The sequence below is a fragment of the Stegodyphus dumicola genome, chromosome X2 (assembly GCF_044657685.1).
Source record: "Stegodyphus dumicola isolate Sdum_Otavi_A_Nest chromosome X2, ASM4465768v1".
Taxonomy (NCBI): domain Eukaryota; kingdom Metazoa; phylum Arthropoda; class Arachnida; order Araneae; family Eresidae; genus Stegodyphus; species Stegodyphus dumicola.
The window spans coordinates 120962544-120978981 of NC_140781.1; the positions used below are offsets into that span (position 1 = coordinate 120962544).

General features: G+C 35.4%; 1 protein-coding gene across 1 annotated transcript in view; it reads left to right on the forward strand.

The window, feature by feature from the left end:
- Positions 1-16438, forward strand: part of LOC118181445 (uncharacterized) — a 102563-nt gene that overhangs the window by 54304 nt on the left and 31821 nt on the right. The window contains exons 8-9 of the mRNA XM_085809251.1: positions 3787-4083; positions 12599-13640. Coding sequence (XP_085665377.1) covers positions 3787-4083; positions 12599-13640 — 1339 coding nt within the window. The remainder of the gene's footprint in view (positions 1-3786; positions 4084-12598; positions 13641-16438) is intronic.

The window sequence follows — 16438 nt, forward strand, 5'->3', positions numbered from 1 at the left end:
TGTTACGTTATTTTCTTCCTTCACATTCGTACGGGGTTTGTAGATTTGGAGTGAATAACGACGACACTTGATGAAGTATCGAAACACACTTTATTGGCCAGTATTGTCAGGACAGCTCCAAAGTCACTTTTACAGTCGTCGTAATAAACACTCGCTGGAATAATCAGCGACACAGCCTTCAGGTTATCAGGCTATCACGGTGGAGACAGCTTCCTGCAAAGCACCCGACTCTGCTTTCCGGAGTACAGCTCTCGACTCTGCTTGGTCGTTCGGCACTCGTTACCCGACTCGGCACTCGTTACCCGGCTGTCAACTCGATCGACTCCGCACGGCTCGCTAGACGAGGCACACTCTCTGAGACACACTAACTGACTGCGGACCAGCAGGGCTTATATAGCTTTCGGCTTGTGTTCGAGAACATTCTGGACTAAACCGGTAAGAATTCGTTCCAGAAGGTTCTCCATCCGTCCATGGTATATCGCCAATTTTGTCGCCAAATGAGCGATTTCTTGCCAAATGTGGCAATCCTGCCTGCTTTGCCATTTTATGGCAACCCTAAAACTGCTTTGCGGGGAAGCCATCTTACCGCGCCTATACATTTCGTAACACTGCCCCCCCCAAGGACTGCACGTCCCGGGCAGTACAACCCTTGGTCAGAAGCATAATTCGATACAAACAAATAACGTAATTAAAGAAGCAAATATTTACACTATATACAAATTATATACACAAATTAGATACATAACAATTTTAAATTATGTACATTAAAGTTCAGAATGAATTGCAGTCTCAGTCTTTTCATGATTTATAGCCGGGTCAAATACTTTTCCACTGTAGTCCTCAGATACATTTCTGTTTTTCATGTTACAGTCTGAAGATTCTGTCCTTTCAGACTTTTCATCCATTGGAAGATTTAAAACAGTTCGCTCACCATTATCTGGTTTATTTGCATCATGTATACAATTCCCCTCGGTATTTTCAGCAGCTGGTACATGCATATTTTCCTCCGTTTCCTGAGAACCAGCTCCAAATTCTGCATCAGAGTCATGAACGGAACCCGATACTTTAAAAACGCAAGTATCCTGGTCTAAAATCAAAATCAAGTCCTTGTCTGCAAAACCTGCACTATGAGACGCACACATAGTTTGCAAAGTGGGTGGATTTTCTCGCAATACTGGAGCACACTGCTGAAGCTGCACATCAACTTCTGTCATCTCTGCATCACATGCATTTTCAGATGGTTCAGTATTCGCGAACTGCGACTTCATAACTTCACTATCAATTTCGACGAACTTAACAATCGCATTTTCACTTTCTTCCACTTCAGGCACTTGAGAATAAAAATCTACTTTCTCGTCTTTTATTTCTTTATGTTTTCGTTCTTTATCTTTAATCCCGTTAGTTGTTTCATCTTTTATTTCTTGATCTTCCTCAGACAGTTCATTAGCTACTTTCTTCATTTCTTCATCCTTTGATTCTTCAGAAGCCACTTCTCTCATTTCCACATCGTCTTTTATGGCTCTAGTTTCTTCTGTAAGCTCCTCTTTCAGCTGTCGGAGTTGCTCTCGCACCTTTTCTTGGCAGACATTTAATTCTTCTCGTCGGGCGTTCCTCTCTTCCAGTGTAGCTTTCATCTCCTTCAGTCCGGCTTTCAACTCAGCCTTGATCTCTTGATATCCGGCTTTCATTTCAGCTCTCCTCTCTTGATATTCGGCTTTCATTTCAGCTCTCCTCTCTTGATATCCGGCTTTTATCTCAGCCCTCATCTCGCCTAAGAAGTCCGTCAAAGTTTTAGTTATATCTCCAATTATGTCGCCAAATGGGCGATTTATTGCCAAATGTGGCAACCCTGCCTTCCCTTTGCCATTTTATGGTAACCCTAAAACTGCTTTGCGGGGAAGCCGTCTTACCGCGCCTGTAGATTTTCTAACAATATTGTATTTTTATTTGCATGAGCCTTATCAAACAAAAGTCACCATAAGCGAAAAAATGAAATTCTGGCACTTCCATTATAGTAAACACGTATGTATTTAGTCGACAGGGGGGGACACTTAATTATCCAAATGAGCTGTGATCCTAGTTAAGTCCGAATATTTGAAATATTTTCCTTGTGAGAGTTTTGTGACTGTGTCATTATATAACCATACTCTCTATTAGCCTCCACTTATGCCCGATTTTGTAACATCTGTTTTAAAATTTTTGCGCCGGTAAGCCTTGCACGCGATTATCTATGGTTACCAGGACTGTTTATGGTTTATTTTTTGTATTAAATCAGCCTCCATCCATACCAAATTTCATTAAAATTTTCCCACCAGTTCTGGAAATAATCGATCAAATGTGGATATTATCTTAACTTTGAAAATCAAGTTATTCTTTTGTTAAGAATCCAGCTTTTCTCAGGCAGGATTTGTAATTGAAAATCAATGCAGTTATATCTCGTTTTATAGGGATTCGATGATACTGCTTGTATTTGTTTGTTTATTTGTTTTGAAAACAAAAGGGTATAAGGAGTCTTCCAACGACAATAGTTGATCGGCGCCATTTTGCAAACCCATTTGCTTTTTCTGCTTCCCTTTGATACCCTTTGATACATGACAACTATTCTTATAATATACTTCAAGTTTTTCATTATAAGTAGTTCATAGAAATTAAACAAAATAGGAACCACACTCTAATCTCTAAGCTTTTAGTGGATAATATTGAATTTGAAACTTCCAGAGATGATTTTTTTCAATTTTTGTGATGCATTAAAAATGTCAGTTTCATGAACTAACATTGTGAACGTTTTATAGAACATTACGATATTTCTTTAAATTTCAAAAGTTAATAATACCAAATCTGTTCTCCATATTTCGGAAATATTAAATTCAGATTAGGAATTTTAATCATTGTACAGCTGCATCTAAGCATTCAAGTGTAAAAAATACTTGCCTGTGTCTAATTTTGAATTAAAATCGTGAAATGATAAATCTTAGACAGTAAAACTCTAATCAGACCTAGTGACATCAAACGCAGTAATTAACCCTTCAAAGAAACACGCGTGTCCCCTAGAAGGATAAAGGGAAGAAGAAGTATACTATACAAATACTTGACCTTCCTTTGGTTGGTTGACCTACGCGAAACAGATTAGCCAGAGTAGTTTTTTCCCAGCATCGTAAAATATTACGGGTTAGTATGAGATACGTATCGTTGAACGGAACTTTTTCTACAATCAAAGCTTTGGCTACAAATCTACCGTTCAAACTAGTTCTGGGAGGAACGCTTTTCTCGGAAAAGATCTTAGATTGTTTACTGCGTTTGTAGGTCTGATAAGGCCATAATATGTATAAATCGACAGACAGAGATCGAACACAAGGTTTAAAATATTTAGCACAGTTATGAATTCACAAAAATGTTTTGAAGAAAATTAATAGCCAATTGATTACTAAACAATAAGAAGGCGAAAAAAATCTTACTGCTTGATGAGCAATATTTATAATATATAGTTACAACATAATTTGTTTTCACTGACAAACCAAAATTTCATGTAATGCAATTTTAATGTGATATTCTCTTACTGTGCTTTATTGAAACCGAGCTTGCACTATTTCGATGTTTGCCTATATATCTTCTTATTTCGTCTTATAAAACTTGAACATAATATTATTTTACTTAAAATATTTGATTTCATCTCTATAATCTGTTGTCAATATCTTTTCACTCACTTTTGTTCTTCGCATTGCATAGTTAAGCTCAGTAATGCTTAATTAATTATTATAAATGCTACATGTTAACTATTTTCCGCAGAGGACATATATGATGCAGAATCTGCAAGTCATCATAAAGCAGATGATAGAAATGGAAAAGAGGGCTCTTGTAGAAATCTCGATTATCCACCTGGAATCCAAGACATAAAAATATCGCGTCGTCAGCTCCTCTATAAATTAGAAACAGCGAATATGAACGGTTCTGATGATGAAGAAAATGATGTAGAGTCGAGAGCAAAAGCAGAATTTTCTAACACAAAAAACGGAGCGTCAAATAGATCCGTCAAAGAGGATTATGAGCCGGATGATGATGATGATGGGGTGCCATCACATGTCGGTAAGTACTTTTCAGTAAAAATAAATGCACATAGTAACTTTATTTGGCATAAATTCATTATTTCTATATAGGAAGCCAAGATTCTTTTCTCGTTGGAAAATATGGATGTGTTTTAAAGAAGAGAAAAGTGTACAAATGTCTCTCAGTTCTATTTTCACATAGGAATCAAAATCGAAAAAGCAGCTGTATTTCTGTGCAATAAACAAAATTGCCAACCTAAAGCTCTATATGCAATACACGACCTAGAATAAGCAAACGTGCATAAACTGATGTCATACTTATATTGAACATCATATTTAACGGATATTAACAAAAATAAAATTTCGTTGTTACTTATTCAAAGTAAGTTGATAATTTTTCAGTAAGTAAAAGTTCAGTTTATTTCAGAAGCATAATGTGCCATAATTTTTGCAGTTAATTAATCTCAAAATATTAAGATTAACCAATAGAAATTGAATGGAAAGTCGTCCGATCAGTTGCCGAGTGGTTGAGACCGCTGAATAATAGTAGTTCGACTCGATTTGGTTTCGAACCCAGACAAACGGGCTGGCTGCATGGTTGCTTTTCTCCATGTATAACGTGAATCGAGCCACTTTCCATCAAAAAATTCTCTACAAAAGCATCCCTCCTATTAGGCAGATAGCTCTCCTGTTAGGCTCTGCCATATTCAGACAGCCTAACCTAACGTGAACTGGAAGTCAAATTTATGGAAATTTTAAAATGATGAGAAAATGATCTCCTTTGTTTTTCACTAAATCTTTCTTTAATACGGTGTATGATCACCTCTGCCAGAAATTCAAACCTTATATTTTGATTTCATACAATTTACCACATTGCTCATCAAGTCAATGAGAAGCTGTTTTCAGATCCTGCAGGATACGGGAATTTGGCTCACTGCAATTCCGCGGCATAATGCATTGCACTTATTCTCACTCGGGTTCATAAATAATGAGAAGCCGCCAATCCATTCGATATATTCCGTTTCCAAGTATTCTGACACCCGCAATTCCAAGTATTTGACATCTAAATACGAAATAGCATTATCTTCCCATTTTTAAAACCTCTGAGCCAACAGCACTCCTAAACAGCTTTACATGGGGTTACAAGAATTCCTCTACATGTACGGCCGTTTACAGCTATATACATCAAAAATATATAGCTCGGTGTGACCATTTTTGACGATTAAACTCCAAACCACGAAACCGCTTCCATAGAAATGGAACCCTTCAGGAACAAGAGAAGACAAGCGCATGTTTATTGTCTTTCCAAATTAAAACACTTCTAGAATCGCGGTTCAAGCTGCACCTGAATTCGTCAATAAACGGTACACGGTCTCATTCCTCTTAGCTTGATTGAAAATTCAACCTCGCAAAACCTTCGTGCAGCAGTAGAACGATTCCTGTAGACCCTGAAGGTCTAAAATTAGCTCTTTTGTAGTCGCTTCATGATTACTTCGACCCGACAATGACAAAAAACGGTCTTCAGGTGCAGTTATTACTCTTGGCCGCCGTTGGATAATCTGTTTACTGATTCGCTGCTTAACAAGCTGTTCTAAATTTTTATATGACACTTTGAAATATATTCAGACCTTTGCCTATGATTTGAGTTTATCAATTTACAAATCTACCAATTAACTGCCACTTCTACGAACAACATGAATGATGCCTTTGAATCAACTAATGAATATTGAACACTCTGAGAAACCACATTAACTTTTAGCAACACTACACACACAAATTTTGACATGCGACAATTGCGCAGCACGCTGTTAATTGCCCAATTTACATATTATCTGCGCTAACCTATGCGCAGAAGTTCAATTTTGCATTCAATTGCAGATAATTGACGGAAGTGACAACACCAGACACTGATTGAAAGCGTTAATCAGTGAACATACTTTTCACTGCTTCCCTTAAGTTTGCAAAAGCACTGCAAATCATGTCACAAAATAACTTAAACCGGGTACTTACCTGTCATTCAAATAATAATAATACGTACAAGTTCACGTCGGAAACTACTTATTGGAATTTTAAAACATGTTACCATGTTTCAAAGCTGTTTACATTTTCTCAAAATCAGTTTTCCTTTTTCTCATTTAAGTTGCTTAAAAGTACTTGTACTTCACTCGGGAATCGAAAGTTCTGAGATAAGTAGTCTGTAAATCTTCGCTTACACTGAATTAAAATCTAAAGAAAGAAATGGACTAAAAGCTATATGATTTCTAACATTAAGTAAACTTTGTTTTTCTCTCTCTAATCCTGTCACCAAGCTTTTATATTCAAAAGATTTACATAATTCTCTGTTCAAGATATTAACTTACTGTTCATTCTCCAAGGTGACAAACGAAGAAGGAAGAAAAATTGAAAGCTAAATCTTATAATGAAAATTTTGCTTTTAAATTATAACCAGAAGCAATGTACTTCTAACTAATAATTGACCTCGTTTTATCGAAAGCTTCTTAGACATTTTGAATGCTTAGTTTAATCTCAGGTGGTATTAGGGGAATACTTTAAATAAATTTGTATAGAAAGAATGAAACACAACTCTAAGCGTTATGAAAATTCATTATATTTGAAGCTGATATATACATAATTCTTTTTATTTTGAAGTTGCAAACAAAACTTTAAGACTTTACTATTCCGGAAAGTATAGGATACAATGTAATTGCTATAATATGCTGTTTGACAGTCGTTTGGCCCATTCGAAATTTACAAATGAAAGTCTGCCATCGGAAATAATACACTTATCTGGGAATTCCGTCCTAAGGCTGGAAGGTAGATCAATGAGCATGACTGAACACAGTCAGAATATAGTAACACTGATGTTTAATGAACACGCACAGATACAAATTAATTATATCAAATTATTTATTCAACTAGGATGCAGGATTGTAATTGATTGCATAGATAAGCAAGATGTGAAATATGTTACAATTAGACTTGTAGGACTGACAGCAGTAGAGAATACAATTACTGTTTCCAAAGAATTCAAAATTGAAGGTTAGATTCGGTTATTTGAATATAGCAAAATACGCGAAGGCTGTCTGCCTAAGGAAATGGGTGCCTTCATGGAGGAATTTCTAAGAGAAAGTTGCTTGAATTCACATTACACGCGCTGAAAACTGTTAAAACTAACCATTCCGCCAACCCATTTACCTGAGACTACCTACTAGCATTCAATGTTCATAAATTAAAAACTTAAAAATGATTATTTCATTAAATACAATAAATACGATATAAAAGACTAAATTTAGATAAGTGATATACAAATGTAGCTAGGTGTTATATAAGTAATAAATTAGCCTAAGCTCTGAAAGTTTCAAAAATTTGTTTGTGTATGTCGTGAAATAGTACGTTTAGTGTATAAACAAGACAGATATTATGCAACGGAGGTGTATGTCATAAAATAAATTCCAGAGTAACAGAGAGCACAACTGCTGTTTTAAAATTCAACTGCAATTTCATTTAAGATGTTGGCTAGAAAATTCGTGAGAAGGTTTACATTGCTGCTAAAAGTTTTATTTTTTTAAATGGACTCTGATCAAACCCTTTCTGTTCCATCAGATGATTGGTGTAAGTGTATTTATTCTGTTAATCACAGAATAGTCAAATGTGTAACAAATAGTCTTGTATATACTATGTTAGACTCGATGATCTATCTCGCTAAATTATGCCATATGCGCAATTTTAATACGCAGTACAGTAATAGCAGTATGTCCCTAGATAAACATCTGCCCCACTCCAAGATTTCTGAAAGTGTCTGCCATAGAAACTAATCTTTTAAACCGAGGCCAAGGCTGATGAAGTAGAACTGGAAATTGCTGTTAATGTGAGGTGCAACTTAAACAACTCACGAGAAACCTTCAGAACAAATTTCTGAAGTATATCTATCATAATTCGGGTTGTCTCGTTTGCATTACCACTAACGCACATGCGCATTGTATAAGACTTTTAGTGAAAAGAGACATGATACGGAAAATTAATTAATGCACTCGCAGTAGAAACTGAAGTTTTCTTGTCTTTTTTTTTTATTATTTTATTTTTTTTATTGTTAACTAGTAATGCTCACACAGGATAGGATTCAGCGTATTGGGGATACAAGGTAACTTTCCTGACCTGCCTTTCCAAAGGAGATCTAAACCGACTTTCAGTAACTTCTGCGACACATTGTTATAATTTCTGCATATATTAAAGATTCTTTCACTACGAGGAGCTTTGCTTGATAGACACTGATGCTATTAAATTTATTCGGGTATACATCTGAGCCAAAATTACATACCTGAATTGCAAACAGGCTGTGGGATGCATTATAGACATTTTTCTTTGTATCTGGTTCGTGTGTATGTTAGCATATAATTCTCCCTCTAAAGGAATCGTGTGTACAACTGAGAAAAGATATTGGTTGCTAGATGTAAAGGCTGTACTTCCTGTAATTATTATTCTCTGAGTAAATGCGTAAGGAGTTTTCTCCTTCCTTACCGCATGTCTTCGATGTATAGTTCGAAAGCAAGTTCAGCTGGCAAACAAAAGATTCGGAGTTCGAGACCTGGAGAGAGCGTCATTGATTTTTCATGTGCCCTACTCAATAAAAACCTAATAACCCTGCAAACGTATGCGTGATTTTAGAGTTTCAAACCTCACTTCGTCCCAGAAATTCTTGTAGCTGTGCGAATCATCGGTAAGATCCCGCTATGTAAATATTTTTGCAATTAACGAAAAAAATGCTAATGTAATATTAAAAAGTAGGCCAAAAGACCATCTTACTTTCCAATAAAACTCTATCAATTACAAATGCGATCAGACTAAATCTCCTCTTCTTTATGAGCACATTTTGTTCCTGAACTTAAGGAACAAGTGTCTGAACTATGTCTCGTGTGTCTAAAAAGTGTTGGAAGATGAACTTGTGTCAATAACAGCAGCATTTCAGAATACTAATGGAAGAAAAATATTACTCTAGGAAATTGATTTATACTAGTACAGTTGTTTTAATCGGTCATCAACCAATTCGGTTGTTCAATTAACATGACACCAGTAACCAAACAAACATCATTTGATGCAATTTTATTCAGTTTTCCCGGTACGTAAGTAAAAGTTTAAGATTTTAGGTAAAATCCGCTGAGAAACTTTGTGCATCCCATTAAAAACATCATGTGCGTGAAAAACTCCCGAAGTTGAAGTGAAGCTGCTATGCAATGAATATTACATATAAGAGGTTATAAGAGCATGGTTCTGTAAAAATAATTAATGAAAAATCATTTTATGTATATCGAAAAATACACTGGTTATCATAAATTAAGGAAAAATCACAAAAATCACGATTACTGAAAAAGTTACATGTAGAATTTAATTAAACTTACCCACAATATACAACACATAGTAAGGTATCAAATAACCTAAAAAGAAATTACCAGACAAATATGGTAGTATAGAAATTAGCACATGTATAAAATGAACAAATCGAAGGTGTCAGTTTGCTATAGGAAAAGTACCTTCAATATGGAATATGATCGCCTCTAGAAGCAACACAGCACATACAGAGATGTGTGATGCTTTCAATTATGCGGTCTATCAGTTCCATAGGAAGCGAGAGCCATTGCTCTTACAAAGCAGTTGCAAGCGCGACAAGGGTCTGAGGAGAAGGATTGAAAGCAGCTAGACGTCTCCCTAAAGCATCCCAAACGTGCTCGATAGGATTCAAGTCCGGGGATCGAGCTGGCCACTCCATGAGCATAATTGTTTCCTGTTGAAGATAATCATCTACGACGCGAGCCTTGTGTGGTCTTGCGTTGTCGTCCTGTAGCAGGAAAGCATTACCTATTGCCCCGGCATATGGGCGCACATAAACATCAAGGATGTCATCTCTATAAATCTGAGCATTCACGGTTCCCCTTGGAAAGACATGGAGGTCTATGCGTCCACCCAAAGAGATGTCCCCCCCCCAAACACAGACACTGCCCCTTCCGTATGCGTCTCTTTTACGGATGTTTGACGGATGATAACGGGTTCTAGGTTCCCTCCATATCAAATAACGCCTACTATTGCTTTCTAGACTAAACCTGGACTCATCCGTAAAGAGGACCGCCCTCCAATGATCAGGCGTCCAGTAGACATGTCATGCCCACTGAAAACGGTCCCTCTTATGGCGTGACGTGAGCGGCACACAAATGGCTGGTCGCCTCGCATACAGACCACCTTCGTGAAGCATTCTACGCACAGCTGACGTTGACACGAACCTTCCGGTGGCTGCAGCAAGGGAGGATCTAAGAAGAGTCGGAGTAGCGGTTCTATTCCTGCGTGCACATAATGTCAAATATCGGTCATCAGCACTCGTCGTAGCAGTTGGCCGTCCGTGGCTGAACCTCCTAGATGCCCAATCTGTGGTTTGAAATTACCTCCAAAGTCTATGAACCACAGAAGGACTCACATTTAGCCATCTGGCCACTTCTGTTTGACTTTGTTCTGCCTCTAGTCTCCCAATGGCTCTCCAACGCAGTTCTGCAGGCAAATTATGCCCGGAGATCATTGTTACGAATTGGCTATCTCAGATTTCTGATGTCATTGTCATAGTGAAATATGTGGGCTTGCTTTCAAACATGGACTTTTATGCTGCTCGCGGATGATGTATTCCGAAAGCAGCGCTACTAATTTGCATATCGCAGTTTTACTCAGCTACTCTTACTTGGCAACATATTCAAATTTTACACGGTTTGGCTTAATTTTGAGGGAGTTATCGCTATTTTTGTGATTTTTCTTTAATTTATGATAACCAGTGTAATAACTTTTATTTTGTTTCACTATCTTCAGAATTTTAAAATGATACAATAGTTCTGTGATATATAAAATGTGATCTAAACACACTTAGATGGAAATTACTTGAGGTATCTTGAAAATACTGCATGAACTTTAACTCCTGATCTTATGGTTGCTTCCTTAGGACTGTTATTAATTTTTAGTTATAATTTATTTTGAACGAAATCAGTTAATTTTTGTGCTTCTTATGTATCAAAATTAATTAAAGCTGTAGAGAGATTAGATATTTATCGCAGCAGAAAACTGTAAATTCAGTAATGCCCTCATCGGAATTCGAGCCTCGGACCTTCCGATTACTAGTTAGATGCGCTACCAACTCGACCTCAAAGGAAGGAGAAAATTCCTTATAAAGTCACCGCCAAGAGTCATAATTAATTTTTCTCATCCGAGCATAGGTCTTCACCCAATAGCATAGCACCATGAACAGTATAGTAATATTCTATGGAGAAAACGTATGATATGCTGCATTATTTGCATAGTCCAATATTATTCGCAAAGTGCTTTCAATGATACATTCCGCAGAACACATTTCGGCTTACAAGCAGTTATAAAAATACCAATTGCTTCCATATTTTGCTTGTTTCAATGTTAGTGATAAATTAAGTTAAATTACGTGTGATAACACTTGCAATATAAGTTAATGTTTTGATATACAGCTCCTCCAGCGGTTCTAACTTCATAATGTTTAAATTGGAGGATAAAATTAATATTTGGAACTTCTACGCTGTTTTCCTTATTAAGCCAAGTTTAAAAAACAATAAAGTGTTAAATTTTTCAAGAAAAGAATCTATGAGATTTCTAGCATGGTCTTTTAAACTTTGACGATATATAATCCTTTTCTTTGGATAAAACTCTTGGTTATGAGATCAATGAGTAGTAGGTCTATCATTTTAAGACATTTAAGTTGAAGTCGACAGAATTATTCTTGAAGGTTGCACACTGGCCTTGCTACTTTTCGATAGTGATAAAACATTGGGTTATTAATAGTGGTCACGGTAAAGTCTTTCAGTGACAATCACTGGTAATAGTACAGTAATTGTAGTGAATGCGATTCTTTTAACAACCATAAATAAACTCATTGAACTTTCTCCTTGTGAATTATGAATTGTCCTGGCTCGGACAGAGATAAGTGGACAGTAATTTCATTAATTAGTTGAAAGTAATTTCATTAATTTTATTCTCAAGTAATTAGTTTTTATGAGGTAATAGGTATACAATACGAAAATTATTTCATACGCTAAACCATTTGTATCAATGAGGGATATTTTTGAAATATTTAGGAAACAAATGCTTGCTAATCTGCATTCTAACAGCCAACGTAAAGCTCTCAAACTGAGTTGCAGTTGCTACAGAAATTTCACTTCAAAAAGATAGCTCGTAGCGATAAATGAGAATTGTTTATAAAACCGAACTTAGCTTAGCTCTTATTGTACTGTAATCTCCAAACGTCTAGCTAGGTATTACAGCTTTTGTAACGCTCTAACGTAAGTGAGTGAGTTACCCTAGAGATGTTTCATTTCAAAACTTTTTAGAGCTTTATTTGTATCTATTAATATTAAAATTAATTCTAATTATTCTAACTTTCATCCTTAAAACAAATTCTTCTTTAGGAGTATTTATGTTATATTTATCATCATGAATAAAGAAAAGGAAATATAATTTAAAATAGCAAAATAATGACGAATTTTCCCCTCTTTTTGATACAGGAAGTGTCATCGAAGATAGCGTTATAAACGAAGCAAGCATCACATGTAGTTCTAGACCAGGCACTGCGATGAGTAATTCTTCTGCAAGAACTACGAGTAGTCAACCCTCTACAATGAAAGAGAAATTATTAATTCGAGAAAATAGCCATCCTCTAATAAAACGGGATGATTTAAGTGAGTGTTCGGAAACTTCGGAAGCATCTTTATCTGGAGATTCATTAAATTCAAGTTTTAGAAAACAAGTTCGCTCACCTTCTTTGCTGGAGTCGAGAAGATCGCTTAAGAGTACAGAAGATTTGTCCATGATTTCAGGCTCAAGTGTTATAACTTCATCGACCGCTATCAAAGAAATAGAAGATTATGACGATGATGATGATGACGATGAGGACCCTGATGTCGATGAGGATGACATGACCGATATAACAACGCAGGATGATGATAGCAGATTCAGTACAGATTTGGATGCTGAAATTTACAGCTTGGACGACAGTGAGCACCCTTCTTTGGAAGAATACCTACAGCTTTCTTCTCAAGTTGCTAAAAAATTGTCTGAACGAACTGTTCCTGCCTTCAGTAATGATTCTCCAAGAGAAAAAAATGTTATTAGTCAATTTATGAAAGAATTCAAAACAACAATCGGGAGGCTGAAAATGGCCGAAGATAGCAAACTGAGATCAATGCGTACCACCTCACCAGGGGCTGATAATTGGACTCTAAAAAGGGAAGAAACGAGAGCCAAAGTAGCGCGTCGAGTTAGTATTTTTAAACGCAATCCTTTGAAAGGCAGAAAAAATGAAGAACCTTTGGTCACGGAAGATAATGGAAAAAGTTATTATGATATGAATTTAGTGAGCGAAACGGACCGTGATGCTGCTAGCAGTAGATCTTCAACTGCCTCGTCATTGAGTAGCAAAAGATCAAAGTACAAAAGCAAAACTCCAGAGATAGTCCCCTCTGCTAAAGTAGTTGATTTCACTGGTGATAAAACAATAATCTCAATCACGAATGATACAAAGGGGTCAATTGGATTACCGGAAAGGAGGTAAAGTATCTAAATGTATTTACAGTATTTATGTTCATTTATGCATATTTTAACAGCATAGTTTTGTATCTTTATATTATATAATAATATACAGGAATCATTATGCATCTTTCAAATTTATATAAAATTTGACTCTTCTATACCTGACCTGATACTCAACTACGCTGTGCGTAATAAAACACAGATATGGAGCAACAAAGTGGTTTTGAAAGAAAAGCTAGTAATAAACTAAAATGTCACACTGTGCTAAAAATATCGAAATTAAAATTAAATTTTTCATCCGTATAAGATCCGTTACCTAAACTAGACCGAAAATTTCAGCTTGCCCCAGAAAAGATTTAGTCAAGCAAATGACACTAAGGATGCGGCACTTTGGTTGAAATGATGTTTCGCAGCCTATCCCGGCTATCTTAGTTTAAAATACATCAAGTCAATTATTTTATAAGAGCTGTTGCACTTGTTACCATACAGCCAAAATGAAATTTTAGAAGTTTAATAATACAGTAAGGCATGACTTTTTAATTTAAAACGTTATTATTTTTCCGAGTTCTTTGGCTGCGCCTTTGATGTAAATAAACAAAATACGCAAAAATTATGGTACATTCCACTATTTATATCGTTAAAACCTTGAGAACCGGTGTTCCCCTTTTCTCAAATTTAATCATACTCCTAGCATATTCTGTAGCATAAACAAACAAAATTCATTTTTTCCAATAAAATGTCTTTTATCCTGTATAGTTCAATAGTTACCCGTATACGGTATTTTAGTGAAATACTTTCACATAACTTATGGGTTTACATAACAACTTTCTCTCAGCTTCAGTCTGGAGAAAGTATTTGCAAATATTATCTGTCAGGAACTAGAGAAGTATAACCAACTCCCCAGGGGGTGTTGATTCTAAATAAACTGTCCGAAATTTCTACTAGCCCTGTTTTATTGAATCTCACAGCCATAGTTTATTCCGGATCTGAACCACCAAACAGTTAATTTTTATGAGCAGCGGAGATGATTTTAGTAAACGGCGTTTTATCTTCTAATTACTACATATTCGTTTTGGTTCTTGGAAAATTGAACTCAATAAGCCGCCAAGTTTATCAACCAGTTTTAATAAGCGGTGGCTACTGTATATATCTATGACCAACGGTTATGAAAATAAAAGCCGCGTAATGACTTTTGTAATTGAAATTGAAATTGTATATTGAAAGGTACACCTAGAACATATAAGCCTAACGCAGTTACAATGGAATATTATTTTATGCCGTAGATAAAGTAATGGCAGAACGATATAAATTTCGCAAAAGAGTACAACTGAAAGGAGAATCAATCGACCGTTATAATTCTACAATACATCAATTATTATTAACCTGTAATTTTGGCTAGATTATAAATGAAATGAATCAGATCAAATATATTGAAAACATTTACTCCCCTCTCATCTGCAAAATGTTATTGCTTGAATAGGATTAAACGTGGGAAAAGGCTTGTGAATTAGAAGTACATATGGAATCATTTATAGGGAAATACGTATTCTTTAGAACTTTAGTTAATGCAAAATATGTTAATTTAATCTGAAATACTGAAAGAAATGTAATGAACCTATTAGTTTTGAGGGTATAGATGAGAAAATAAGATGATGAAATGCTATCCCCATGGTTCATTTAGCTAATAATCCTTTCTTCAAGGTTAAAAAATGAATAGTAATTCGTGTTGAAAATTAGTTCAATGTTCTGAAATGCGTATTCGTTAAAGAGAATTGATGAAATTACTATTCCTGAAGCACATATATATGGATTAAATTAAAATTTTAATAATTGTATATTCAATAAAACGTATCCTTTTCTGTTTTTAAAAAAGTACTGCCGGTAGTAGAAACTTTATTGTCTATTGTAACTAGCTTATGAAAATGATATTGCAGAAGCCAAAATGTTTATTTGAAACGGAGACGTATAATGATAACATATTCAACTAGCGCACTTAAGAAGCTTCGAACTGAGAGTAATTTAATTAATTCCACTGCGCAGAGAGAACAAGATGTTAATCATAATCATATATGATCATACGTTTTAAAATACGATCAAACGTAAAGCCAGTAATAAAGTAAAATTAAAAAGGTTATCGGTATTAATTTAAAATGAAGTCACTAAAAAAATAAATTAGAAGCTGAATGAATCATCCAAAGAATAGATTCATCAGAGTAGGTTTTGGCTAAAGTAGTAGCCAGATACAAAAGTAAAAAGTATTATATTTTGTGTAGATTCAGGGCATACCAAATTAAATGTATACTATCGATTTGTTTTTATCCTCTGCCCCTTATTTATGATATTGTGATCAATTTTTAAAAAGTTGCGATATTTTTTCATTAAGTAGACATCATCAAGTAAAATTACATTAACAGGGTAGAGATTCCACAAGTTTGTATTTCTTTTGGCTTTAAGCTCAGCCTCTGATTCTTTTCATGCAGATCATATCATTAATTTTAAAAGGTTTTTAAGAAGTGCAATGTTATTTGAATGCCATAACTGTGTCTGGTAAGACAACAAAAGAATATTATTTCGATAATGCTCTTATACAAACTGATACAGCAGGTGTCAATAAATACTGACATATGTCTATTTCGAAGGAATACGCTCAAATTTTAGGTTACACATTCTGTTAAAAGTCTTAAGCCAATAAAAAGTTAGTGGTGCTTCTTCCTATACATATCTAAGAGCATGGGATCGTTTTACAGCAAATCTGTACCACATTTTGCTACAGTGTTAGAAACTTTAAGTTTTAAAAGAATGTAGAAATAACCGCG